The sequence below is a fragment of the Hippopotamus amphibius genome, chromosome 15 (assembly GCF_030028045.1).
Source record: "Hippopotamus amphibius kiboko isolate mHipAmp2 chromosome 15, mHipAmp2.hap2, whole genome shotgun sequence".
Classification (NCBI taxonomy): Eukaryota; Metazoa; Chordata; class Mammalia; order Artiodactyla; family Hippopotamidae; genus Hippopotamus; species Hippopotamus amphibius.
This window is the reverse complement of record NC_080200.1, coordinates 69,189,656-69,217,619: the sequence shown is the minus strand read 5'-3', so window position 1 is coordinate 69,217,619 and position 27,964 is coordinate 69,189,656. Positions and strand designations below refer to the sequence as shown.

Genomic DNA, 27,964 nt, shown 5'->3' with positions numbered 1-27,964 from the left:
AGGGGACGGAGGGGAGGAGGAGATGGTGCAGGGCCAGCGGGGGCCCTGTGGTGGGTCCGGGTTAAGCCCAATGGACCTGGGGGCCTGGGGGCCGTGCTCCCTCTCTGCCAGGGAGAGGCGAGTGTAGGCGCATCCTCTGGGGGGGTGAGCTGTGGCCTGAGGCGGCCTCCTGTACAAAACGACATCAAGCAGGGACGCAGCCACGGCTGTTTTCCCACAGGTTTCTTTTATTGTTGGTGATGCCCATACAAGAGGTCACTGTAGACAGACGCAGGTGGACAACACGGGTTTTCTACGTGAGTGCCAAGCGCTCCTGGGAAGAACAGCGTGGCCCGATTCCTCTTGAGCGCCGGTCCACAGCCTGGTTTCCCCTGAGCCGCTCGTTCCACGGGCCTGGGCCGAGGTCCGTTCGCAGGGATGGCCAAGAAGGCTCTGCGGGCCCGTCTGGCAGGGCCTCCCCCGAGGCCCAGAGCACACGTCCGGCGGTGCGTCCCCAGACCGTGGCCAGGCTCCCCCCGGGAGGGCAGGGCCGGGAGCTGTTCTTGGCCGAGAGTCCAACATCCTTGCCAACGACCACGGGAATGTCAGCAAACGGATTTCAGAAACCAGCGCTGCATTCTGAGAACGGGTTCTGATTCCCAGGTCAACACGATTCTAAAAGCCATTTCCTAAGGAAACAAGTGCTGTCACTGACACGGCATGTGCCTCAGAGAAATAAACTCCAGCGGGGCTTCCTTCCCAAGACGGCGGGGGTCCAGGCTGCCGCCTCGGGGTCTCTGCATGGCTGGGGACCACCGCGGGGGATGCACGCCTGCTCACGGCAAGCTCGCTTTCTCCATGGCCGGGGGTCCACAGGGAGGCGACCACCAGCTGACCGGGACCCCCGTCGGGCAGGCGTGGTGATGGCCCACACGGATGTTACGGAGTTTAGTCTCAGCTACAAGGAAATCAACAGCACCCTCGTCTCTCACTGGGCCTCCTGCCCTCAGTGGGCCCTGAGCCGACCTGTGTGACCTGGGGACACGTGGCCCCACGTTGTCAGCTTTTGTACGGCTTCCTCCATTTCACCTCTGCACAATTAGGCAAAGCATGACACTTGGCTTTTTTAATACAAGCAAAACAAAGGCTCCAGGAAGCTATGGTGAGCGCTGGGATTCTCAGCAGAGGATCTGTAACCGTATATCTCCTCTGCACACGGATGACAGCCAGGCGCGGGCTCCAGGGGGCTCTGGGGTGGGAGCAGGGGGAGGGGAACGGCTCTAACGCACAGAACACGACTCGGACGTTTCTACCTGCGGGACGGGCACAGACTAGGTAAGGTACACAGCGACACGGCGGCCGGCGGGGCATCTCCCCGTGGCACAGAGGGTGTGACCGGCCTGAGGGAAGGACTCAAAGAGCGCGTCCAGCGAAGCAGAAGGTACGGAGCGGGAGCAGCCCTCCTTTCTCTCAGAACTCAGACGTTCCTTCCTCCGTGCGTCTTTCCCTCCGTGGACGGCGCCCAGCGGGTCTCCCTCCTTCGCTCCGCTCTACACCACGAGCCAGTGGCGGAGCTGGAAAGACAACAGGGTTTATTCAGACGCCGAGGGAAGAGCTCCTCGGCTAAAGGCGGCTCCTGGGCCGGCACCGCCCGTAGCTGGGGGACTGCTCAGCCGAGTGGGCGGAGCGGGGACAGCCCTGCTCCTGGGGCGCCACAGACCTGATGCCCTTTTCAACTTTACGGAGACAGGTCATCGCTTCACAAAGAGATGTCGGAGGGCACAGTGGCCTCGAGGGGCCAGAGCGCGGACCAGCGGCCTCCGCGGCCCCCCGGAAAGCGTGGCATCAGCTGCGAGCACGTGGCCTCTCTCCTGCGGCCTCTCAGCCCACCCCAGTGCCCCCTGCCGCCTCCTTCGTGTGACCCTGCGGGTGCGGGATGAGGCCTCGTTCACCGCTCAGGGACAGGTGAGGTGGACAGAGGCCCTATTTACTTGTCCACAGATGTCATCGCCCGTTATTACCCAGCTGTTAGTTCAGCCTATTTTTGAGCACAAGCCATTCGACTGCACTAAATGGCAAGAACACGCAGGGCTTGTTTCTGACACAGCCACACCGGGGAGGGAAGACGCTGGCTCTACCGCTGGTCCTGCTGCAGGGCTCTCCGTCCCGCCTCAGAGAACCTGCTTAGGACACAGCACAGGGTCCGCAGAGGCAGCCAGAGGGCAGGGCCTGACCAGGGATGCACCGGGTGGGGGCGGGGCCTGGGGGCTGGAGCCGTGGCTCCGTCGTGGTGACTTCAGACCAGTGCCCAGGTTGCGGGGCCACCCCTGGGCACTGGGGTGAAAGGGTCCTCTGCCCTGGCCCCGGACAAGCCAAAGGAGACCTTCTCGTAGGAAGGTGTGCTCACGGGGCCTCTCGGGGTTCCCACAGGGGGAGATCAAGCCGGGAGCCTGCAACCAGGAGACCAGAAACCAGGCCGCAGCACCTCGTGTGGGCTGGCAGGAAACAGAAGGTCCCGTTCAGACCCCCACAGACCAGAGAGGTTGCGATCCACAGATTACTGGGCAGCCGTGTAAGAAATGGTTTAAAAAGTGATACGTGGCCCTTACAGTGCTGAACAGCTCACAGGGCCAAACGCTGCTTCCAGAGGAGCAGTGAACCACGCAGCTGTCGGTGAAGGGGACACAGGAGGGGGTATGTGACGGAGACGCGCTTCCATAACAGGGGGCTGTGCGGCGTCAGAGCCAACGGCCGGAGCTACAGACAAAGAGGTTTCTGGTCCAGGGAATCCCCTGGCGGTCCAGTGGCTTGGACTCGGCACTTGCACTGCCTGGTCGGGGAACTAAGATCCCACAAGCCACATGGCACAGCCAAAAAAAGATCTTTCTGGTGCAGGTGAAGTCATGGGGACTGAATATCCTCTACGATCTGAAACAGCTTAAAACGAGGAAAATGTACATAATAATGGGTCTTCAGACACAGGAGGTCAGATGACAAAGGACAGAGACCCTGAGAGACACTAGTGGGGTGAGCTGTCCAACAGCCTCCATCACGGCCTCCAGGGCCTCCATCACAGCCTCCAGGGCCTCCTAGGCTGCAGCGGGGGAGGGGATGCCCAGGTGGGGCAGCGAACCCTGGGCGGACGAGGTGGGCTGAGTGCTGGGGAGCCCAAGGCATCTGTAGTTCACAGGAAGAGTCACAGAGGGGCGAGCGTGACACCGAGAGCCCTGGGTATGTGCACAGGGACCTGCGGGTTTAGCTGAGCGCTCAGGGCACTTGAGGCCGGAGACACCCTCCAGGCAGGATTCGGGGACCGTCTCCAAAACACGCGGCCTGGGACTGTGCCCGCCCCACAGCCAGGCGGGGGCATGTCCTGGGTCTCGGGGCACCAGGTAGAGCGTTCACCCAGCTCTCACTCCTGCATCGGGAAAGATTAGCCCCACATGAAATGCTGTTCTGGTCCTACCTACTTATCAAGTCTTAACAAGCAAGTCCCCCAAAGATCAAACTATCTCCAAGTAACTTAATGATGACCCAGGACAAGCTCAAGAATATATAAAGCAACACAAATCTATCCAGCCTCTAACAAGGTAAAACTCCCAATCTCTGGGATCCAATTAAAAATGACCAGACACACAGAGCAGCAACAAAACTCAACTCCTTATGAGGAAAGTCAATAGACGCTGACCCAGGACAGACATAGATTTTGACACTGGCAGATGAGGGCCTCACACGTGATCACACCTGCAGTCCACATGCCCAAAAAGGTAAGTAGACGCATGAAGGACATAAAAAGACCCAAAGTGAGCTTCTAGGGACGAAACCTACAATGTGTGAGAGAGATGCCAGGTGTGCTGGATGGACCTATGAGCAGATTAGACTTCGCAGAGGCAACAACTAGGGAATGAAAAAGAAGTGACAGGAAGCACAGAAAATAAAACACAGAGGGAAGGGAAGCAAAGTGGCCTAACATACGTGTAACTGGAGCCCCTGAGGGGGTGGGCAGAAACCATGGGAGAAATGACAGCCAAGTGTCTCCAAATACACCGAAAACTATAAACCCGCAGCTGCAAGAGGCTCAGTGGCCTGTGGCTACAAGACCCACGACGTGCGGTGCTGGAACCATGCACAGCAGAGAAATGAACCTAAAGACTCCGTCAGCGTCATGCCCTTGCAATAAAGTCAAAAACAACTGAAACCCGGCAGTCTGCTTTTCAGGAAGATAGTGATACCTGTAGATGCAACAAAACTGCGGCAGGAAAGGTGCCGGGAATTCTCAGCTAGATTGAGATGGTGCTGACTTCAGGGACAGGAGGGAGGCAGACAGGGAGGTGGATGGGAGCTACCGTCAAGGTGGGCTCTTGGGCGACAGTTCACAAGCGTTTATTCTGTTACGTGGCTAAAATAAATGAAAAACAGCCACATGCAGACTAATGTACAATGGTGCACCCGGACACAAAACCTTAAAAGACGCCTGACAGAGTATGAGACCCGGAGGAGCCAGGGGAGCCTCGCACAGCAGAGCCCAGGAAGGAAACAGAGAGGTGAAGGTCAAGATTTAAAAAAGTACGGCTGCGAGATTCCCAGAACTCACAGAAAACATGAATTTACAGACCCTGGACACACAAGAGATGCGGGGAGGGATAAGTAAAGACAGCTACTTATAGTTTTATCATTAGATAAATAAAAGAAATCTACATCCACACAGAGCACAGGGAAACCGCAGCACCAAATGCAAAGGAAGTTGGACCGGGCCCCGGGAGCATGGTGACGCTGCCCCACGGGACCACACGTCTCGGCAGGACTGCGGGGCTGCAGGTGGACACCAACGTCTTCGAAACACTGCAAGACCACCACTCAATTGAGAGCCGAGTGCCTGCAGAAACTCTGTCATAAATAAGGACGCAGTAACGACATTCACGGACACACAACAGTGAGGAAGTTTCTTACGACACCCCCTTAAAGGAATGTCTGAAGGACGCTTCTTTGAAAGGCAAGAAAATGATTTTCAAAGGAAAGATATATACGCCAAAAAGTACTATGAAGAAATAAACACTGGACACGCATACTCGTCCAGGGAAGTTTTTGGACAAAATAACAACACTAGTAACAGTGCCTCATTTGTGGGTTAAAAAAAAGATGTCAGTGGCATATTGGACAATAATAGCATATTAATCAGTAGGAGGAAAACTTAAGTCTTTGTAAGATTCACGACAGGGGTTCAGGTACGATTTCAAACACAACTATAAAATGAATGGAATAAAGTATATAATTTCTAAACAAATACAGAGAAAAGAGTAGAACAAGAAAAAAAAAACCCAAAAATCAATCATAAAAGGCATTAAAGGGGAAAAATAAACATTAAAAAATGGAACAGAGTTAAAAAGATAGCAGAATCAAGCCCAACTAAATCAATAATCACAATAAATGTAAATGGAGTTACCCACTTGCCAGAGTAAAACATTCCAGTGTATTAGAGGTTTGCAAAAGACACCTAAATTGTAAAATGACTGCAAAGTTGGAAGTTAAAAATTTACAAGAGATATTTCAGGTAAACTCAAAAGAAACCTAGCGCAGCTGTAGTCATCTCAGACAAAAAAGACTTTAAGAGAAAAAGCACCACAAGGGAGAGAGGATGGGCCAAGTCTCCAGGAAGATGTGATAATTCTGAGCCCACATCTCTCCCAGAAAACAGGCTCAGAATAAATAAAGCAAAACCCAGTAGAACTATAGGGGAAGACTGGACAAATACACTTTCAAAGTGAGATATCCCATAAATATCTCCTGATTACTGATGACTAACCAGAGCTAAAATGGGCAAAGTTATAGCAGATTTGAACAACGTAGTTACAAGCTTAATATAATGGACAGAAGGAGAATTGCATATCAACAATTGGAGAGTACATCTCATCTAAAGATACATGTAGCATTTATAAAAGTTGATTAGGTACTTGGCCATAAAGGAGTGTCAACACACTTCAAAGAATGGGTAAAACTGTATCTGAACACAATACAATTAATTCAGAAATTAATAACAAAAAGATAAACAAAACATCCCCATATATTGGGAAATTTAAAGACAATTCTAAGGAACTCACGGTGGAAGAAGTCACAATGAAAATTAAAATGTGCTTAGAACTAAATGATAAACAAGTGTTATGTTAAAAGTTGTGGAACGCAGCCAATGGGGTATTTTGTGGGAAATTCTTAGCCTTGAATGCTTGTGTTAGAAAAGAAGAAAGGATGAAAATTAATGATCCAAGGTCTAAATTACAAAGTTAGCAAAGGTATGACAGAGTAAACCCATGAAAGCAGAAGCAAGAAATAATGACGACAGGGCTGAAATGAACGGGACAGAAAGCGAAGCTCGAACAGAGCATCCTGTGCCAAGCTGCCACCCTTCAATCTACATAAGAGGAAGGTCTCTGTCCCAACAGCCCCCGCCCCCCGTCCTGCCTAAAATCATGCCCCTTACATGGTTTTTGAGTCGGTGTCCAGGTCCTGGAAGGACTCGGCCCTGCAGCACCTGCAGCTGGCGCTGGAGTCCTGACCGGGCCCTCCCCTGGGGGGGGGGAGGGAGCACCCACCCAGGTCACCCCCGCCCTCCCCCCGGCCAGCAGTGCGGAGCGGCCCTCACCGTGAACTGGCGCACCTCCCCTCTGTCCACCTGCTCGCGCTCCTTCTCAGGCGTGATGGCGTAGGCCAGTTTCTAGAAGAGAAGGAGCAACCATGGGCGACGGCTCGGGCCCAGGGGGTGGTGATCGGGCCCTGGTCGACCCCTGTCTGATGCGGGAACTGATGGGTCGGGTCTCAGGCCCCAGAGCAAAGTCCAGTCCAACCAGAAGGATCCACTGCTGGAGGAGGTTGCGTCTCCACGTCGCGCTCACAGTGGGCCTTGAGCAAATGTGTCCTCCGTCTCTTCCAGGAATCCAGCACCAGGACGTGAGGTGGAGGGACCCCGACGCCCAGCTGGCCCACCCCCTTCACAGGTGCACAGGAGCCTGCGGACCGCGAGGCCCAGAGCTCCTCCCCCGGGGATCCCGCCGGCCCGCTCGGTCTCTGGTGGACTTGGCCCCAGGAGAGGGCACGGGTCCTGTGATTCCACTCCCACCCTCAGACCACGGCCCTTCCCTCCTGCACTGCACACTGTAGAGCATGTGTGCACACACGGAGACACACGCGGGCACGTGCACACATGTACGTGCCCATGTGAGCACACACACGCAAGTACACACACGTAGAGACAGGAATACACAGGCGCACGCGCGCAGACATACACACACAGACACACAGATGTGGACACGCACATGGCATGGCCCCTCCCCCACACCAGCGCATGTGTCCCTGGCGCGGTCACCGCCCCCTCCTGCGGGTCGGCGACGAGCAGGCAGGAGCAGGCGTGGGACGGGGACGCCCGCCTGACCTCGCTGGCCGCCTCCCGGTCGGGGGAAGGGCGGATGAGGGAGCCCGAGCAGACACGCACCTCCCGCGAGGAGCCGGGCAGGCTGCAGAGCTTGTAGGCGGCGTAGATGGGCACCACGGACATGGAGGACGCGGCGATGGTCCAGCCCAGCGCGTTGGCCCACTCGGGGAAGACGTAGGCTCCATAATGCGGCGGCCTGGAGGTCGCGATGCTGACCGCGACCACGAACTGAAACCGAGGGACGGGGTCAGGGCGGCTCCGGGCCGGCAGGCGGGCGTGTGTGCTCCGCACGCGGGTGGCAGTGGGGGAGGGTCCCCTGCACGACGGCACTAGGCTGTGCGCACAGGCAGCAGACAGCTGCACTCTGTGGGCTGCGGCTGCTGCGGGCCGGGGCCGGGGCTGGGGGGGGGGGGCGCGTCCCTCCAATTCCTAGGTCTGGTGGGCGCAGCTTCTCTCCCTGTCCCTCGTAAACCTCGCAGGTTACCAGACGGGAAGGAGCAGGGCGCCTGGCTGGCCTGGAGGCCACACACCCCAGGCCGCTGGACAGGCTGGGGTGACCAGAGGCCCCCGCAGGCCTGGAGCGGCTCAGGGCTTGGATCGGGATCCTCACGCCCTCCACCTCCTCTCTCACTGGCCCTTGGGGTGGAGGGGCGCTGCCTGAGCCCCCTGCCCAGTCCGCGGACGCCCTGGGGGCCGCTGGGCTGGCGGGGCAGGAGGAGGGCTGAGGTCTCAAGGTGCTTGTCTGCCTGGGCTCTGTGCTCAGCGCTGGTTGGCCCCTGAGTGGCCGCCTGCGGCCACCAGACAGGGCAGGCAGCTCAGGCTTCGTGAGCCGTCGGGGCTCGGTCGCAGGTGCCCAGCTCTGCGGTCGTGGTGTGGACCCGTGGATGACCCGGCACGACCGCGCTCCAACACAGCAGGTGGTGGGCGGACCTGGCTGCGGCCCGAGCTTGCAGACCCCCGGTCCGGCTGACAAGCAGCTGCCAGACATGCTGGGAAGCCCGGGGGCCGCGCCGTCGCAGAACCTGAGCGACTCCCGGGCGGCCTCGAGCCTGAGCGCCCGCCGCCCCCGAGGCTCTAATTTCTCTCTCGGGCCTCCAGGCAGGGGTCCGCTGACGCCCTCCCAGCACAGGTGCGGCCGAGCGGGACACCCACGGGCCGCAGTCGGGTGGGACCCCTGCCTCCCCCGTGAGGCTCCTCAACGGGTGCGGTCGGGGGCGGCCCCCAGGAGCCCAGGGGATCTGGGGGCCCAGCCTGCCTCCCGGCCGCGTCCCGTGACCTGCCGACGCCCGCCTGTGGAGCCCCAGGCCCCCGGGCAGCACTGGGCCCCACCCCCAGCCTCAGGTGCAGGGTGGCAGGAGAGAGGGGCGGCGGCGCCTCACCAGCAGGAAGCAGGGGCTGATGAACTTCCAGCACAGCCTCCAGTACAGGCTGGGCCGCTGCCCGGTCATCTGCTTGATGTCGTCGCTGAACTGCCACACGCCTGCGGGAAGGCGTCCAGTCAGGGCGGCCAGCACGGCACCTGCCGGAGACGCGGGGCCCGCAGGGTCCTCGCCGACCCCCGGGCCACCCCCCGCGGACCTGGCGCGCGGGCCACGCGCGGGTGCCCAGGCCCCCGGGGGTCGTGCTGACCGGGGCCTGATGCACGTGCCCTCGGAGACACTGGGATCGCCGACGGGCCCCCGCCCTCCTCCCACCTCGGGTCCTCCTCCCACCTCGGGTCCTCCTCCCTGTGTCCCACAGCCAGCCCTGCCTCCCCTCTGTAATCATTTTGTTTCTCACTTACAAAAATCATGGTAAAATATATATAACATAAAACTTACCATTTTAACCATTTGTGGCGCACAGCTCGGCGGCCCTAAGTACATTCACATCGCCGTGCACGTGTCACCCCCATCGTCTGCAGAACTCTCCCATCGTCCCAAAGCGAGACTCCGTCCCCATGAAATGCCCCCTCCCCGTGCCCTCCCCCAGCCCTCCCCTGCCCTCCCGCTTCCTGTCTCTGCGCCCCGACTCCTCCAGGGACCCCACGGGAGTCCTGCACGATCTGTCCTTCTGCGGCTCTTCTCACGGAGCATTAACGTCCTCAGGGTCCACCCATGCAGTCGCCGGGCTCACAGTGTCCTTCTTTTTAAGGCTGAATGGCATTCTGTTTTATATATATATATTCTGTTTATATGTATATACACATACAATCTTCCTTTCGTAAGGAAAGCTCAGAAGCTCGATGAGCTGCTGCTTTCTCCAGACCTTACAGAGATTTCTCCTGCCCTGAGTCTGGCCTGGCCTCTGGCCATGTCACCGCAGCTAGCCAGCCAAGTCTCGTGTCACCTGTGGGGTCACAGCAGAGAGACACCTCCATGCTGAATCCCCTCGTCACACTCCAACGCCGCCATCAGACCCCGGACTCAGAGATGGACCCGGGGAAGCGGGGTGGAGGAGGCTGCACCCAAAAGCCAGCAAAGGTGAGGATGTCCGCTGGGCCCCGCGGTCCCGTGAGCAGGTCCAGGGCAGGCCAGCCCCACCTGCGTCGGGTCAACCTCTCTGCGACCACAGGGCCTGCAGGGCACTGAGAGGCAGGTGTGCTCCGGTGTGGCCTGCTGTCTGGAGAAACAGCGCGGTCTCCGTCTTCCGAGCCTTTGGGGAGCACGCGGTCGCTGCAAGGCTAGCTTCCCTCCGGCCTCCCCCCGCTCCACGTTCATGGCTGCGGGATGTGTTTGAGACACTTGCCGTCTTTCTCTGAGGTTTTATTTTGGGGTGGAGAGATTACAGTTTAAAACTGTAGACTAAGTACTGATTCCCAGTGCCAATGAAAGCACAGAGAGTTTGATATTTCCCTTTTCTGTAGAAAAGGAAATGTAATTGGAAGAATGTTCTTGGAATATGAACTATTCGCCAGGTTAAGCCTCTCAAAGCTGGAGTGTTTCTCGGGTTATAATTCCGGGGCTGAGGCAGAGACCATGACCCCCTCATATGACACCAGGGCTGTTGCGAAACTGTGGTTCCTGAGCAGCACAGGCCTTCGGCTTTGGGCTGGAGCACATACACGCGTGGAGAGCGTGCCCGTTATCTCAAGCTTTCACTGCGAACTCCCCCAGAGACACCTGGCCGGGTGAGCCGAGTGGCACCACGACCCCAGGTCCCAGGAGAAGAACGGAGAGAAAGCAAGCTGGGCCCGGCGGCCGGCTGGAAAGGCCACAGCTTCTGCAGCCGTCAAACCTACGCCCGGATGTCCTGGGAAACACAGCAGACACAGCAGGAGCGGCAGGGAGCACGGCTGCAGGCTGGGCTGAGCCTCTTTCGGGAGCTGCCTGCCGACCACAGGTCCCCAACCTCGCGGGGCTCCCAGTCCTAACGCACCAGTGAGTGCCTGCCCTGGGGGGTCGGAGTCCAGGCGGTGCCGTCCACGTGGGGTCAGGGGTGCTGACCTGAGGCGGAGCAGCAGCTCGCGGAACCCCGGTCATCCCTCCCGTCCGCCGAGGGCCTTCGTGCTGCGTCCCCAGCGAGAAGCCCGCTCGGCCTGCCCCCCTGCGGCCCCGGTGCTGGTCCACGCCGCCCGGCGGGACGCGGAGACCTCGCCTCCACCAGCAGCCAGCGTCCCGAGTCCTAGCAAACCCTTCCTCCTGGAGGACCGGCAGCACGCGTACGTGGCCACCCCGAGCGCTCTGAGCACAGTGAGGATTCCGGGAGCCGCCCAGGCTAACCGTCTTCACGGATGCAGTGGGCAGCTGGCTACCAAGCCCCCTCTGCGACACTGTGGTGACCACAACCCAGGGCAGCTTTGCCAGAGCGGAATCGGCCCAGTGACAAAGCCCAAGGACGCCAGCCCGGCCTGTTGTGACGATGGCACAGTGGCCGGGTCTTCGTGGTTGGAGCACACCAGCCCCCTGGGGGAGGCTCTGTCCTTACCGTAGAACCAGGCCACTCCGATGACCTCCATGAACACCCCGAAGAGGATGGACGTGCCGGCCGCGAAGTGGTCCAGCAGCGTGAAGACGTAGATGCCGCCCTAGGAGGGGGGGAGCGTCTACTGAACTCGGGGTGCCCGGGTGGCACACCTCGCCCACGAAAGTGCTCTCCGCAAAACATAAACCTGATCTCTGGTTTCAGTTGACAGACAACTTCTACTTTACACCCTGTAGCGTGTTATTTGAGTCACTAAAATTGAATCCACGAGCAGCTACTTAGGAAGCCGTCTATTACAAAAAAACAAAAACTCCTCCCCTTTCCCAGGGCTCCTGGCACAATTAAGGATGACAGAGAGCAAATGCCAAGCTTAGCAGAGCCTCTGTTGGGGGAGGACCTGGGCCTTGCACCCCTCGGCAGGCCTCCCCGACCCCCCGTCCCACAGAACCAAGGGCGCTTCCCAGGGAGCTGTCCACGTGCTGAAACACTCGAGACAAAGTCCTCAGGCACCCGGGGACTGCGTGAGACCACGGGGACCCTGGATGGCCGTGGCTCCCGGCACATGTTCAAGGCCACCCTGCCTGTGACCACAGCCGCCTGCGTATCATTACAGGTCATGGGTTGTCTCGGGGGGAGGGGTGCAGCCCTCGGAAACGCTGCGGCTCTGTCTGGTCTGACAGCACCACCCGTGCTGCCCAGCGCCGAGTGCTAACGGGACATCCTCAGGCAAACGAGGACAGGTAGGAACAGGTACGTACGCTAGTGACACAGAAGAGGGAGAGGAGGAAGGTCGCCAGGACGACGAGGAGGGTGAAGAGCTCCCGGTGCCGGTGCAGCAGCTGGAACTCGTCCGTGAGCCCGGTGATCACCGATTCCATCCCGCCCATCTGCAGCCAACGCAGGGCAGGGGCGCGCTGTGGGGGAGAGGGGCGGTGCTCTGCACCTCCCCTGGGCCCGTGCACGGCGTCCGGGGTGCAGAGGCACCTCGGCAAGGGCTGCTCTCGCGACACGGCCATTGGAGAGAGAAGGCCTGGGGTGGACGCCCCGTCCCCTGGTGGGGATTTGCCAGAGGGGGTGGCGTGCGACGTGGCCAACGTAACGCCACCCCCTGTCCGCCACAAAGGCTCGGCTCTGCTGGGCTTTTCTAAGCGAGTGTCTGTCCCACAAGCACAGCTTGGTTCCATTCCCAGGGAGGACCTGGCCTGGCTCCCGGCGTGTCCTCACTGACGAAGCCTTCCTGACTCTGGTACGTTGTGATGGGGTGTCGCCCACGAAGCCCCGCCCGTAGGGGAGCCTCTCTGCCCTGCTCTGTCAGGAACACCTCCTCCAGGAAGTGCTGTGTAGGGGATTCATCCACCCAGGGGGCGGGTGACAGGCTGATGGGGAGGTGGAGGTGGAGGGCAGAGGTGTGTGACCAGCGTTCACACAGGGAGCCCTTCGTGGTCCTCTGCACGTTCCAGGAAGCTCGGGTGAACGGGGGCCCGAGGGCTCAGCTGTTGGTCCCCAGCAGGCAACGTGGAGGAGGAGCCTGGGGAAGTCTGCCCCCCGAGAACCCACAGCTGCCACAGGACCTCAGGGGGCCAGGCTGGAGCCCCCGCCCCTGCCCTGCAAGGGCACCCCTTCCTGCTGGTGGCGGAGGGGCAGGGACAGCACGCGTCAGGCTGCTGGGTGCTGCGTGTCCCGTCGCCCCGTGGCCTCGTTTTCCTGCACTGCCCTGCTGCCCCCCTCCCCCCCTGCCCCGGGACCCCCGAGCCTACGTGTTTAGGACCCGCGGGGGACGTGCTGTGCCCCCGAGGGAATGAAGAGGGGAGGGTTGGTCTGAAGCCTCCTCCCCAGTAATTTGGGGACCCCTGCCCCCCCCACGCAGGGGCTCCGTGCAGGCACAGGTGTCTGGGGACCCGCAGGGAGCATCCGGGGCCGGCCTGGCCTGTGAGGGTGGCGGGCGAGCTGGCTGCCCCCGGCGGGGCCCACGCGCAGGGCGCCGAGCTCACTCACCGCGCTGTCGATGCCCAGGGTGAGGAGCATGACGAAGAAGACCACGGCCCAGACGGAGGAGAGCGGGAGCGTGGCGAGCGCCTCGGGGTAGATGATGAAGATCAACCCCGGCCCTGAAAGCAGACCCGCGGGCCCCCGGTTGTCGCCTCTGGTTACCCCCGCCCCAGCCCCCACCCGGAGGGGCCAGCAGAGACGAGGCTGTGCCGTCACCTTCCTTCCTTCCCGCCCTCCTCGGGAAGCCCTCCCTCCTTGAGAGCAGGGCCAGGGCTCTGGAGAACAGAAACCTGACCCGTTGGAAGGAGGGCCTCTGTTCTGTCCCCTCCAGCCCCCCGCCATCTCCCGGGGCTGTGGGGGCCCTGGGAGCGGAGGGGGCGCAACCACCGGGAAGAGGGTGGGAGCGGCGCCCGGGGGTCCTGCCATTCAGCCCCCGAACACTCGGGGCGTCTCCTGCTTGGCTTTCCTGTGTCTGTCGTGGACACACGCACGGCTCGCACGCTCACAGGTGCGTGGTTCGCGCAGCCTACGTTGTAGGTATTTTTCTGTGGCAACAAATTACTCTAAGCATTGCCTTTAAAAACCACGCAGTGTTACCGAGATACCACCATGCAGTGAGAGCTTCTGCATGCGCCCCTGACCGAGCCGCGCGCCTCCTCCGACTGCCCCTTCCGTGTGCTCCTGGGCGTGGCACCGCTGGTCAGGGCGGGCACGGGGAGCCACACCTGCTCCCTTACCCTGGTGGGTGGGATCTGGGTGGGGGTGGGATGGGAACGGCGCACGACTCAAGCAAGTCTGGCTGCAAACGACCCCAAAGTAAAACACGTTCCCACAGGAAACTGCTCGCTGGTCATTTTCGTGGCTAATTTACAAAGACGGGCCACGCAGCTGGCTCCGCGGTCTCCTGAGCATCTGCTCATGGAGGTGTAACCTCTCTGGTTCCCCGACTTTGCAGGGCCTGTGTCGGGGTCAGTCCCTAGGAGCAGGGCACCTACTGATCCTTCTAGAGAATCAAACCGAGGCCAGAGCCAGGTCCGCCTCCCAAGGTCTCTCAGGGGCGCTGGTGTCAGGCCTGGGCTCTGCGATTCCTGACCCACAGAAGGATGCAGGGCGAAGAAGTGGCTCGTTTGAAAAGCTCTAAAGTCTAAATGCCACGAGCCCAGGAAGCCACCCATCTGCTCGGCTGGATGGAAGACCAATAGCCTCACCTTTTGTTTCTGTTCCTGGGTTAACATTTCACCCTGTTTTCTTGAGAATTAGAGCTAGAAATGACATTTACTTTGCTTGTCACAGAAATGCACAGGAGACATTCCGCTTACTTTCCGGGGTTAAACTACTGCTATTTATCATAATAAAGGCCAAAAGGATGGTGAAAAGGCAGAAATGCAAGAGTGAGTGGATTCCACTGCTCCCTGTCCATCTGCATTCCTTTCCCTTTTCCCCGCCTTTATTGGATTCTTTTCCTAGAGGAAAGAGGATGGATTTGGAAACTCAGGCTGAGGTCTCACCCCAGCCCCCAGCTTCCCCGCTGCAGTCTGGGAGGGGTCGGGCCGCCCGGTCTCCACCTCTCTCTCCCCTCTCAAAGCGGGGCTCCCAACACGTGTCTTCTCAGGAGCCAGATGGACTGAAGGGGCCCTGCCGAGGGCTCAGGGCACGGGGTGGGGCTGGGGGGCCGGCCTCCGCTGCCCTCGGCCCCTCCCTGAAGGCCGTCCCCCGGCTCAGGGGTACGAACATCCAGGAGGCGCTCAGGCCCCCAGCCCCCAGGGGAGGAGGGGCCCACCCCACCCCTGAGCGGGGCGGTCTCGGGGGAGGCTCCTCCCGGCTCCCGTGGAACCGTCGGCCAGGCCGGTGAGGGGTGGTGGCGACCTCGGGAGGCCCCGGAATCCTGGACTGACCCAGCTTCAGGCTGACTGCGCCACGCCTTCCCACCAAGGATCTAGGACCAGCAGACCCCGCCGCCCTGCTGAAGGCCCAGGGGCACAGCAATCAGAGCCGCCCCCAGCAGCACCTGGGTCTGTCCAGGCCTCGGCTCTCTCCGGGGGGCCCAGCCCGCGCCCTGTGCCCACGCCCTCCCACCCGCTCCCCCCTGCTGACGTCCCAGTCGGCAGACGCTCCGTGTCCACGGAGGCGGGCGAGCAGGCTGGGAACGTGGGCCTCTGCTGCCACCCTGTCCGCAGTTACCCAGATCCCACGTGCAAGGGCCGTGGCTAAGGCGTGTTAGGAGGGAAAGCTTTGGAACCGACTAACTGCTCACGCCCGAAGCAGCCCAGCCTCCTCCTGGCCGACCGCACCGGGGCCTGTGTCTGGCCCTCGGCCCGGCCGTCTGTGCTGCTGGGACAGCTCTGAACCCCGAGCTGCACGTCCCCCACCCAGTGAGGGACCAACCCTCGTCCTGCAGCCCGAGGGGCCTCTGCGCAGAGCGCTGGGCGGGGGAGGTCGCCCCGGCCTCGGCGTCCAGCGCGGCGGCCCGAGGGGGCAGGTGCGGGGTGGGGGGACGGGGGCCGTGCGCCGCGCAGAGTGTCCTGTTCGCCGCCGCGACGGCAGCTCTTGGGAAGGGGCCTGGACGCCTGTGCATCTCCCTCTTGGTTTGCAGGGAAAACACTCTTCGAGCACCGGGCGGGAGCGGGTGGGCGGGGCGGGGACCTGCCTGCCCCGGGCACTCACCGTCCTTGGCCACGTCCCCAATGGGCACGCTGTGCTTCTGGGCCATGTACCCCAGGAAGGAGAAGACCACGAAGCCCGAGGAGAAGCTCGTCAGCGAGTTGACAGAGGTGGTGATGATCGCATCTCTGCAGGAACAAGACACACTGTCCCAGCGCCCAGCCTGGCGCCGCTGCAATTTCCAGTCATTACTCGTAATCTACTGCGTCTGGGGCAGGCGGCTCCGGGGCGCTTCCCCAGACGAGCAGGCCGGCCCCTCCTGCAGCCCCAGAGCCTGTCCGGGGCTGCCGTGCGGGAGGGAGGCTGGCGCCCAGGGACCGTGATGGAACCGCCCACCTGGACCCCCCACTGAGCGGCTCTGGGCTCTGGCCAGGCTTTGGCTGGGCCAGGTCCTCTGGTGACCAACCGTCCATGTGTGCCTGGGGACCAAGAGGCTCTCGGGACTCTCGACTCAGCGCGGTAGGCGAGACAGTCCCACCAGCAAAGCCTGGGCTCCGGGTGGGCAGTGCAAACGACCACAAGGGTCTCCACCCTGCTCAACAGGGGCTGCCAGGCAGGACTTGGAGAGCCTCCTGGGGAGCTTGTTAAGATGAGGGGTCTGATGGGGTAGGTCCGGTGGGTCCCAGAGGCTGTGTTTCCCATACACCCTTGGGGGTCCAGTGCCGCTGGCCTGGGGACCCCACTCTGAGGGCTGAGAATTCAGAGAACGGGGGTGGGGGGTGGGGTCAGCCCTCCTGGGTGCCCGAGTGGAAGGAGGGTCACTGAGCGCTCAGACCCGATGGGCACAGGGTGGGCTCGGGCCGGAGCTGCGTGGCCCCGGCAGCCGGACTCCACCGCTGTGTGTGCCTCTGGCTGCAGTCAGTCTGGCCCTTTGGCTGCGTGGACCACCTTTGTGTTTGTACCACACTTTTATCCTTAGGATACGAAAGGAAATAAACTCAGGCTCACAAAGGCTGGAGAAAGTAGCCCCGGGTGAAAATCTTTCTCTGTGTTTAGAAGGATCTGGGGGCGGCAAGTGGCTGCAGGCGGCTCAGCTCACCCCAGGCCAGGCGGCGCCGGGGACGATGCTGCTGGGGCTCGGGGTGCGGGCACTGCCGCTGTCCCGCCCGTCCTGCCGCCGGGGCCCCGGGGGGCCTCTGCACAGGGTCAGGGACGCCCCCGGGGGTGCCGGCTGGGCAGGGACACACGTAGGCCCTCGCTTGTGGGGGGCGTGGGGGAGAAGCGGACCCCGAGCTCTGGGAGGAGGCCGGCGGGGGTTGGGGTGTGGAGGAGGGGTGCAGAGGAAGGGGCCTGACTTGGGGGGTCCAGGAGGCCTCCTCCCAGGCGGGTGGCCAGCAGCTTCACTGCTTCCCTTGGAGCCAGAGGCAACCCCGTGCCTGCAGCGTCCCTGTCTAAGTCCCACCTTAAAAGCACTTGGCTCCGAGGGCTGCAAGCACCCCCCCCCCCCGGGGACACATTTCCTAAGGTCAGTGACGCGCCCCCACCCACGGTGTCCCCACGAGCTTCTGCAGACCCTCTCCCGGGGACCCCGGGCTCACCTGTAGCAGTTGTTGGTGAACTTGTTGTAACTGGAGAAGGCAATGAGGACCCCCAGCCCCACGCCCAGCGAGAAGCATATCTGGACGGCGGCGTCTATCCAGACCTGCGCGGAGCGGGGAGGGACGGGGCGGCCGTGAGAGGTCCACGGGGACACCGCCGCCCGAGGACAGGGTGCGGCCACGGGGCGGTCCCGCCGCCCCGAGGAGCAGGGCTGAACTTCAACGCGACACCACTGTCACCGAGCAGGTGTCCTCTCAGGGGGTAAGCCCTTCCCGCGGCGCTGGCCTGAGAGAGGCTGACGCACGGGGGCTGCACCCTGGGGCGGGACCTGCGGCTTCCCGGCGCTCCCGGGGGCGGGGGCGGTGTGGCCCGTGACCCTGGCAACAGCAGTCATTCACGAACGTGCTGTGCGACGTGCGCGCCTCCATCAGCCTGTGCCCACCAACACCCACGCGCTCTCCTTCCCGTGGAAGCACGTGGTGAGCCCTCAGTTGCTGCGGGGTGTGCGCACACACACACGTACACGCACGCACACACACACGCACACACATGCACACACACACGTGCACACACACAGCAAGGCCCGTGGAGCTGACCGTGGCTCCGACGCTGTGCACGTGCTGGAGGTGGCACAGGCGACATTCCGGGCAGCTGGCACACGCGACGTGTGGAGGCGTGTGGTCAATACTGGACCAAGGTGGTGTTTTAAAAGTCAAACACGACCCTCTCGAGCCAGGGTGAAGACGCAGGGACCCCCTGGTGACGGTGAGGCGGGCCCCCCCTTGGCCTTGCACAGCCAGGGAGGGCATGAGGAGGAGAGAGGACACCTGACCCGGGGGACCGGCCAGACCTGCTGCATGAAGGGTCCTGGGGGCTGGCGGGTCCTGGGCGCTGTGCCGCGCCTCCCCGCAGCCCGAGGTGCGGGCCTGTGGGCTGGGCCCCTCGGGTAGTGACTCCAGAGCTCCCAGCTGGGCACACGGGGCGGCTGCCCTGAGTGTGTCTGAGCAAGTGGGCTGGACGCACAGCCCACACGCCAGCACCAGCGGGGCTCGGTCCCTTGGGCAGCACAGCCAGTCTCGGGTCACCCCAGCGCCGGGGATGGCGTGTGTGCAGGCAGCTGGCTGGCCTCAGATCGAGGCCTAGAGCGGCTGGGTGGGCAGGGCCACGGGCCCCCTCGTGCTGGGCATCCGCCCGCGTGCCTGGGCAGGAGGCTGCAGACAGGAGCCGGTGTCACGGGGTGGGGTGTCGGGGCTCCTGCCTCCTCTCGGCCCCCGGTCCTCGCAGCGGCCAGCGGCCACCCCAGAGGCTTCGCGCCTGTGGCTCACCCACTGGGATGCGCCTGCTGGCCACCCGCCCAGGCCTCTGCTACCCCCACCCCCGGGATCCCCGTCGGACCAGCGCACAGCCCAGCCTGGGACCTGCCTGCGCAGCCCCCGGAACCGGCCTGGACCCGCGCTCCCCTCCTCTGCTTCCTGGCCTCACCTCCCCTCCCGGACAGAGCCCTCCTGGGACAGCACGCTGTGTGTCCCAGCCCAGACCCTGCCTGCCCGGCCTCTGGACGCCACGGAGGACCGTGACACGGATCTCAAGGAGGTCCCCTTCACCCCCATGGGGATATAGAAACGGCCCCCAGGACTCAGGGCAGCCTCCGCGTCCGAGCAGTGTGGGGTACCCGGTGCCAGGGGTACGAGGAGGGACGGGACTGACGGTCACTCCCACCCCACCCACTTGCCGGGCAGCCCCCAGTGGAAGCTCCACTCCCACCCAGCCGGGACCCGTGAGGACGCCGGCCCGGCCGCCTGCCACGGCCCCCTGCACTGAGCTGGCTCACCTGCATCCCTGGGGACGGTCAGGGCTGGGCCTGGGAAGGTGCTGGGGGCCCACGCCCTGCTCTGGGCCAGCCCCCAGCCACGTCCCCGGGGGGCCTGTGCTACCTGCCTCCACACCGCCAAGCCCCAGGGGAAGGGTGCCAGGGCCGCTCGGTCTCTGAGGGAGGCCGCCCTGAGCCTGGGAGAGGGCGTACGGGCAGCACCTGGAACAGCCCTGGGAGGACAGCACAGGAAGACCACCAAGCTGGTGAGGCCCCGTGCCCGTCCCGTCCTGGAGGAGGCGGGGCAAAGGTCAGTCAGGACCCCGCAGGAGTCCAGGAACGGCCCCGCCCTCCGGGCTGGGGGCTGCACGGACCTGCCCTTCGGGGACCTCGGGCTCCCAGGAGCCCCGTGGGGCGGGCCTGCTCCGTCCTGGTCTCTGCTCCCCCTGCCCGAACTGACCGGACGGTTGGAGGCGGGGACGCCCAGGCCTCATCGTGCTCCAGGCCCAGCACCTACATCTGTCTGCCATCCACCCACCCCCGACCTCCTACCTGCCCCAAGGCAATCTACACGCGTCCGTCCCCTCTCTCTGCCTCTCTTGCGACAACCTCTGGTCCCCACTTTCCTCTGCTTCGTGGGAGCATCTTTTCACACGGCTCCGTGTGCTCTCGTGCGGCCTGTTCTTCCCGCCTGACACCCCTTCGCTGGGATTTCCAGATCACGCCCCACGCCTTTGACACCCACGGCCCCTCCTGCCAGTGCACCCCGGCGGCTGCAGTCTTCCCCAGGGACGATGTTCTGCTGCCCTTCGAGGCTCCGCAGCTGCGGGGCCCCGGGACCCTTCCTCCCCACGGCTGCCCTGGGGGGGGTACCTCCCCCGTCCCGATGAGCCTCACGCCCAACTCTCTCAGGACCTGGAGCATCAGGCCACGGCCCCCACACCCGGGCCGAGACCGCCCTCCCCCTCTTGCTCTTCCCAGGGACGCGGCTTCCCCAGGGGCCACTGGGGCACCCCCTCTAGTCCACCTGAATTCCCAGCGACCTCGCCTCCCACCAGCAGCCTCACCACTCCTGTCCTGTTTCCCTGCGACGCTGCTCTCTCTCCCCCCCCTCTCCCCCTCCACCCAAGGCCTGGCCGAGCCTCTTCTTTACCCGAGGTTGTGTCCTCCTATTTCAACCCAAAATGACTTCTTCCTTTGCTGAAGAAAACTGCAGCCTGACGGTGGACTTAGTTTTGGCCACTATGTGGTCACATCAGCCTTTGTGCTGTGGGCACCGGGGTGCCTGACCATCAGGGTCTGGCTCCCCGTGGGAGTCCTGGCCTCAGGCCAGCTCCGAGGCTGCGCCTGGGGCCAGAGCTCGGGGCTGCGAGCCAGCTCGGCGGCAACACCCTGGGCACAGACCGGGCGGCCCCACAGGGGCTCCTCCGAGGAAGCCGGGGGCACTCCTCCAGGGAATGGACGGGCCACGCGAAAAGGTCGCGTGGCAGCCGCCTCCCGCGCTCTCCCTGCAGAGACGGAGGTGACCTGTTCCCCTGCTTCCTTATTCTGGTCCATTCAGCCCACACGGCCCCTCACACCCGGACGGCGACCTCTGCCGGGTTAGTGCACAGCCGGGCGACTGAGAAACTTCCCCCCCGGCTGCTGCCTTTAGGGTTCCTGCCCAGGACGCGGGGCCCCACGGCCCGCCTGCCAGCCCACGTGGACGGGGCCGCGAGCGGAGGGCGTACTCACCGAGGCCTCGCAGAGCCGGTGGAAGTCCACGCTCAGGTACGCTCTGATGCCATCCACAGCCCCAGGGAGGGTGATGCCCCTCAGGAGCAGCGCGAAGAGGACCACGTAGGGCATGGTGGCTGTGACCCACACGACCTGGGGAGAGCACGCGTCACGGCCATGCCGCCACCCGCTGGCAGGGCTGGGCACAGGGTCACCCCGCTGCTTTGTGCTCAGAGCGGGGGCCTCCAACTGGGGAGCCCAGCGTCCCGAACAGTCACAGGATGCCAGCTCAGCCACGCTCCCTGGAGCGAGACTGTCCAATGCCCGCTCTCCTGCACACCGTCTTTCCCAGGGGTCACAGCAGGACAAGCGATTGGCCAAGGGAGGAGCATTGCTTGTCTGCATTTGGGCCGTGGCAGTGGGGAGCAGTGGCTGAACTTCTGATGGGTGAGAAGCAAGTGGTTTGCACTGATTGTGCAAGTGTGCACCTGGATCACGTGTGAAAGGGGGACTCCGGGCCGTGGGGGAGGCAGAGGAGAGCACCTGTTGCCCTCAGAGGCTCTCGGGTGCTGGAAGGTCACTGTGAGTGTTAGCCCACGTGATGGGTGCGTTCTGGTCATCGTTGCTTTGGGTGCCCAGATACTGATGAAAATATTTTCATCAGCAAAAATATTTTGTTGCGTTTGTCCTTATGCTGAAAGCACTGTCCTGACACCATTCCTCAATCACAGCCACCTGTCCCAACCCACCACGGCCACCTGTCCACTCCCCATCTCACCTTCCCGGAAGTCTTCACTCCCTTCCACAGACTGAAGTAGAGCAGGACAATGACCAGCACCAGGCAGGATGTGAGCTGCCACCGGGGAGGGCCCAGGTCATCAATGCCCTGGCTCTCATGGAGGTGCAACACGCCACGCCTGGAGAGGAGGGAGATGGGGGTCCTGGGGGGGCTGTCTCCCCACCCAGAGCTGGAACTGGGGGCTCTGCTTATGCAGAGACCTGCCCTCCCCCACTTGGCACAGCAGCAAGGACCCGGTCTGATAGGCCCAGAGACCTCCGCCTCCCACTCCAGAAAGGCCAGGGCCCAGCCCTGGTGGAGACACAGGGTCCCCCTCCAGGTGAGTAGAGCAGATGGGCTGTCGCATGCTGGGAGCCCACAGAAGCCCAGCCCTGGCCCAGGCCACGCTGTCAGGAGGAGGTAGGTTATGATAACTTAAAGATATATTTTATAAACTCTATAATATCCACTACAGATGAAAGAGCTAGAGCTTATTAGCAAATGGTGTGGATAAAATGGAAGCCAAAATTTAATTAATTCCAAAGAAAATAAACAGAGGAAACAGGAAACAGTGAATAGGTGGGACAAGCAAGATGAAAGATCGAACCCCAACCATACTGATAACTGTTGATTGAAAACTCTAATCGAAACACAGAGAGCGCCATAGTGAATAGAAAAGCAAGAACCAACTCTGTGCTGTCTACATGAAACCCACTTCAAAAATGAGGCACACAGATTAAAAATATAAGAATGCAAAAGACATCACACATAGACACTTTTCATATGAAAGCTGGAGTGATCAGGTTCATACCAGACAAAGCTGACGTCAGCATGAGGACTATTACAAAGAGGGACATTTCATAACGGAAAAGGGGTCCGCTGAAAGATCTGAGGGGCTTGGTGGCGCAGTGGTTAAGAAGTCACCTGCCAATGCAGGGGACACGGGTTTCAGCTCTGGTCTGGGAAGATCCCACATGTCATGGAGCAACGAAGCCCGTGTGCCACGACTACTGAACCTGTGCTCTAGAGCCCACGAGCCACAACTACTGAGCCCACATACCACGGCTACTGAAGCGCACATGCCTAGAGATCGTGCTCTGAAACGAGAGAAGCCACCACAATGAGAAGCCTGCACGCTGCAATGAAGAGTAGCCCTGCTTGCCACAGCTAGACAAAGCCCACACGGAGCAAGGAAGACCCAACGCAGCCAAAAATAAATAAATGATAAATAAATATATAAATAAATAAATAATTTTTAAGAGAGTTTCAAAAAAAGATTTGATATTCATAGACGTGTCTACTTTAGAACAGAGCTTTAAAATACATGAATGAGGGCCTTCCCTGGTGGTGCAGTGATTAAGAATCTGCCTGCCAATGCAGGGGACACAGGTTTGATCCCTGCTCCAGGAAGATCTCACATACCTTGGAGCAACTAAGCCCGTGCACCACAACTAGAGAAAGCCTGGGCGCAGCAACAAAGACCCAACACAGCCAGAAAGGAAGGAAGGGAGGGAGGAAGAAAAGAAAGAAAGAAAGAAAGAGAGAGAGAGAGAGAAAGGAAGGAAGGAAGAAAGGAAGGAAGAAAGGAAGAAAGAAAAGAAAGAAAGAAAGAAAGAAAGAAAGAAAGAAAGAAAGAAAGAAAGAAAGAAAGAAAGAAAGAAAGAGAGAAAGAGAAAGAAAAAATAAAATACATGAATGAAGCAAAAACTGATAGAACTGTGAAGAGAAATAGGCAAATCCACAAGTATGGTTGAGATTTTAACACCCCTTTCAGAGTAACTGATAGGACAAGTAGACAGTAAGGATGTAGAAAACTTAAACAGCACTAGGAGCTAGCAAGACCTAGCAGACACGTCTACCCAACAACAGCAGGATACACACTCTTTTTAAAGTGCATGTGGAATACTCACCAGGATAAACCAAATATTGGGCAATAAGACAAATCTCCATGTATTTAGAAATAATGGAGTTTTAAAATATATTATCTCACAAAATCAGAATAAAATTAGACATCAATAACAGAAATATATCCAGAAAACCTCCAAATATTTTAAAATCAAGCAACAAACTTCTAAAAATCTCCTGTGAGTCAAAGAAGAAATCACAAGGCAGCGCAGGGAACACTTTAATGAAAATGAACACATGAACACACAAGGTAATAAACATGCAGGAGGCAGCTAAAGCAGTCTCTTAGAGGCAAATCTGTAGCCTTAAATATATAGCTTTCTAATTTATATTAGAGAGTAGGTGAAGGTGGTTTTAATAAGTGTTTATGGAGTTGAGGGAAATTTAAAGTTGGTTGGAATTACATGGGCCTGTTCTGGGATTTCCAAAGCCCACACGCACTTCGTAGGACTTACAGCTTTACTACTTCAATGATTGCCGTTATCTTGGCCTTTATGCATTTCACGGTGGGATGTGAGCTCCCTAATTAGAAACATGTAATGCTTTTCACAATGATCCACTTTATAAAGTGGGTTTACATTTCAGAAAACCCTGGCAGGCCTAACAGTCACTGAGGCCTGTCACAGGGAAACCCAGTCACCACCACTGGTGAAATCACCTGGGGTGTCCTCAGTGCCATTTAATAATTCATTGTGTCGTTAACGATCTATGACTTTGTCGTGAACCTTCAAAGACCCTGCCTTTGCCCCAGGGTTATCTCCAACTACAGTGGGACATCTCATCCTGTTAAGAGCCCTTCACGTGGAGGGTTTGGGCAGTTTTCCATCTCAATCTTTCTCTTCTAGATTCGGAATTTCCAAACAGACTTCACTAGTCAGCTTTTTTTTTTTTTTTAATTCACCTATCAAATATAATCTTTCCTTCTAGCATTCTTAATAATAATTGACTAATCGTTTTTTTCCATTTTTCTTATCTGAAAATCACTTAGATAAATCAGTTCTTTCCACACCTCCCTAACGAAAGCTAAGTGTCTCCAAATGGCCTCACCTGGCACATTTGATATCTCTGAAAGCTTTCTAAGCATTCTAACTGGCGCCAAAATCCGTCTAAAAATCGTAAAAGACACACTAGCTTGAAAACTTAGCTACTGTTTTGTTGGTGAAATGATACATTAAAGCCAACTCTAGCAAGAGCTGTCTCTGCAGGTCCGTCAGTGGTGGGACAGGCAGGATGCTCCCCGGCGCTGGCCCACAGCCACGTCTGTGTCCCCCCTTTCTGGTGCAGGGGTGCCCACCCCACGCTTTCTCTTGCTGGTCCCTTCTCTCCCAGCACACGCTAACGCTAAGAGCTGGGCCCGAGTGAGGGTACACGCAGCCCAGGCCTTGACCTGTCCACGAGATGCTCTTAAGTTTGGGAAATGCGGTCACGAGCCAGCCGGCGGCAAGCTCCTAGGACTGCAAAGCGACTCTGACGGGTGCTCTGCCCTCCTTTACTTGGACAAACCCATCATTTCTTCCTTGCCCGTCGCTCTGAGTCCTGTCCACACACTCAGGTGGCAGCGCCTGGGTCTCCATGTCTCGTGGACATGCCCGCCCCGTGTCTCTCAGGCAGGTCTAAGGAGACCATCGCAGGCGGACTCTCCTCCCCAGCCGTCCTCTGAAGCCCGCCTGCCCCTCCTGAGAGCTCCCGGAGACCCAGGCCCTCACCCCCCAGCTCTGGACGCTCCCCGCTCCGGGCAGGTGGGTTCTCAGTGGCCCCTCTCACCTCCCCTTTGTGGCACCTCCCTCCCTGCCCACCCAGACCCCTTCACTCGCCAATCCCAAACTACCAAAAAGAGTATCTTCCAAAAAATTAAAGTCCCATGGCACACAGCCCTTGTCCCCACCCTAGTACGCTCTTCCTGGTGACACCTGAGAAAGGCCCCCAATCCGTCCGGCGGTCTTCAGCCCCCCCGCACACCTGCCTCCTCCATCCCTGCCCACGGGGGCCACTTTCCACAGCAGCCAATCCCGGAGACACGCTCCCCACGCGTGTCAGGGATTCCAGAGCAAAGGACTTAGACCCTGAGTATCTGAAACTCGCACCTTCACATCCCGAAGGTCCACAGGTTCCACAAACACCCCTCGCCCTCCTGGCGGTGTCGCCCCACACCCACAGGACAGAGTCTCCCGGTGCCCGAGGGCTCGCTTCCCCTCCTCACACCTGGCGTCTCACCCAGCTCCACGGGCCCAGGAGCGGGACGGTGCCGCCCCACATGGAAGACCTCGGGCAACCATGTGACGGTCCCACCCCTGGCTGGAGGCCAAGCCACGCACGCAGAGGAGCACAGGGAAGGTGGCCGAGGACAGGGAGCCCGGCCCCTCTGGAGGCGCCTCTGCGGCCCCGCGTGCCTCCCTCCCCGCAGCGTCTGCAGGGTCCCGGGCCAGGCCCTCCCACCCCAAGGGCCCCAGGGAGCAGGCGGGGCAGTTCTCCTTCCCTGGGAGGCCTCCCTGCACACGCTGTGCGGAGCTGCTGGAGGTGGGATCGGAAATAAGTCCCACCAGAGCCCCGAGCAACAGGACGAGGCACAGGCCAGGCAGGGTCCTCCCCACCCCTAGGGCCGCCTGGGGTGCCCGGCCGCGCGTCCTCCCCTCCGGGGGTGTCCTCAGACCCCAGGAGCCCCCACTCACTCGAAGTACTCGGCGGCAGGCGTGGTCCTGAGCGTGTCGTTGGGGCCGGAGCTGGCGTTGGCGGCGCGGGCGTCGGAGCAGTGGGGGCTGTTCCAGCTCTGGTTGCAGCGGGTCCAGGGCAGCTCCGCGGTGAAGGAGGAGAAGAGGTAGTGCAGCGCCCAGGCGAGGATGACGTTGTAGAAGAAGCCGATGTAGAGCGAGATGAGGATGACCGTGTAGCCCACGCCTGGCGGGGAGAGCGCCGCCGTCAGCACGCGGCCCCCGCCCCTCCCCTCACGGGACGCGGCTCCACCTGGGCCGCCCGGGAGCCGGGCCGTGCCTTTAAACACGCCGGGAGACGCGTGACGTGGGGGCTCCTGGACGTCACGTCGCCGTCACAGAGAACAGGCCGCCCCCTTCCAAGACCACCCGTGGCCACCAACGCCCACCCAGACATGCAGGGCCTTCCAGGGACACCCCGGGACAGCCGCGTCCCTCGCAGACATGCGGGGTAACGGAGGCCCACCCCGGCCGCCCGCCGGCACTCCCCACCGGTCAGCACCACCCAGGGCCACTCTGGGTCACCCACGGCCACCGGCCAAACGCAACCATCAGAATCACCCACGGCCACGCAGGGCCACCCAGGGCCACTTAGGAGCACCCGAGGACACAAGTCACCAAGGCAACAAAGGCCACCCCAAGCCATTCAGGGCCACCCGAGGGCACACAGGGCCGCCCATGTCAACAGGGCCATGAAGGCCATGCAGCGTGACCCAGGCACACCAGCGTCTCCCGGGGCCAAACAGGGCCACCGACACTCCCTAAAGGACAACGGGGTCTTCCACGGCCACTCGGGCTCCTCCAGGACCGCCCAGGGCCTCCAAGACAGCGCCTGCCCAGCTGGACTACCGAGAGCCACCCAGGGCCATTCGCGGCCCCCCAGCTAGCCACGCCCCTCCAGGCCACTCAGGGCACACGGAGTCAGCCGGGTCCGCCCGGCGTCGCCCCGGACCACCACGCGTGAGCATCCCGGGTCTCCCAGGGCCTGTCGGCGTGCCCGTTCCAGGATCACAAGACCTGGAATTCTCCGCCTCACAGAGGGGCTCCTGGGTCCTGGAGCAGAGCAGAGCGGCGCGCGGTCCTTGGAGCTGCGTCAGCCTGGCCGTGGCGGACGGCCTCCTCCCTGTCCAGCGCTGCGCAAGCACGGTCAAGCCCTGCTGCCGAGGCTCACTGCGTCAGGCTCCTCGCAGAGCTCTCCCGTTCTCGCATTCTCTCCCGGCTCTGATGCCGGACTAGCTTGGGCTATAACGTCGCTGTCTGAGAACCGGGCGGGCGCCCTGCCCCGCCTCGCCTGCCTACAGCCGGGGCGGAGGTGCCTTCAAGCCGGCTTTTGTGGGGGTGGCTTGGCTTGTTTTTTATGGGTCTAGCCCTTAGGGGAAGCTTTTTTCCTGCTCAGGACAATTCACTAAAATTCTTTTCCTACCCTGAGAGCAAAAAGAGAAGGACTACAATTTATTTATGTGTCGATTTTAAACAGATCTGGTATCAGAAGTGATTTATTTAAAAGCAAATAGTCCCGTGGATACTAGGGATGTGATGTACAACATAGTCCA

The 27,964-nt window shown here is 60.6% G+C and overlaps 1 protein-coding gene across 1 annotated transcript in view; it reads right to left on the bottom strand.

The window, feature by feature from the left end:
* Positions 1-1,493: 1,493 nt before the first annotated feature.
* Positions 1,494-27,964, bottom strand: part of SLC6A3 (solute carrier family 6 member 3) — a 32,320-nt gene continuing 5,849 nt past the window's right edge. Inside the window, exons 3-14 of the mRNA XM_057709522.1 lie at positions 26,373-26,598; positions 21,799-21,937; positions 21,039-21,173; positions 17,494-17,597; positions 15,959-16,083; positions 13,301-13,413; positions 12,064-12,192; positions 11,309-11,408; positions 8,782-8,882; positions 7,463-7,630; positions 6,617-6,688; positions 1,494-1,553 (exon numbers count right to left, since the gene is read on the bottom strand). Of these exons, the coding sequence (XP_057565505.1) occupies positions 1,530-1,553; positions 6,617-6,688; positions 7,463-7,630; positions 8,782-8,882; positions 11,309-11,408; positions 12,064-12,192; positions 13,301-13,413; positions 15,959-16,083; positions 17,494-17,597; positions 21,039-21,173; positions 21,799-21,937; positions 26,373-26,598 (1,436 nt within the window). The 3' untranslated portion in view covers positions 1,494-1,529. The remainder of the gene's footprint in view (positions 1,554-6,616; positions 6,689-7,462; positions 7,631-8,781; positions 8,883-11,308; positions 11,409-12,063; positions 12,193-13,300; positions 13,414-15,958; positions 16,084-17,493; positions 17,598-21,038; positions 21,174-21,798; positions 21,938-26,372; positions 26,599-27,964) is intronic.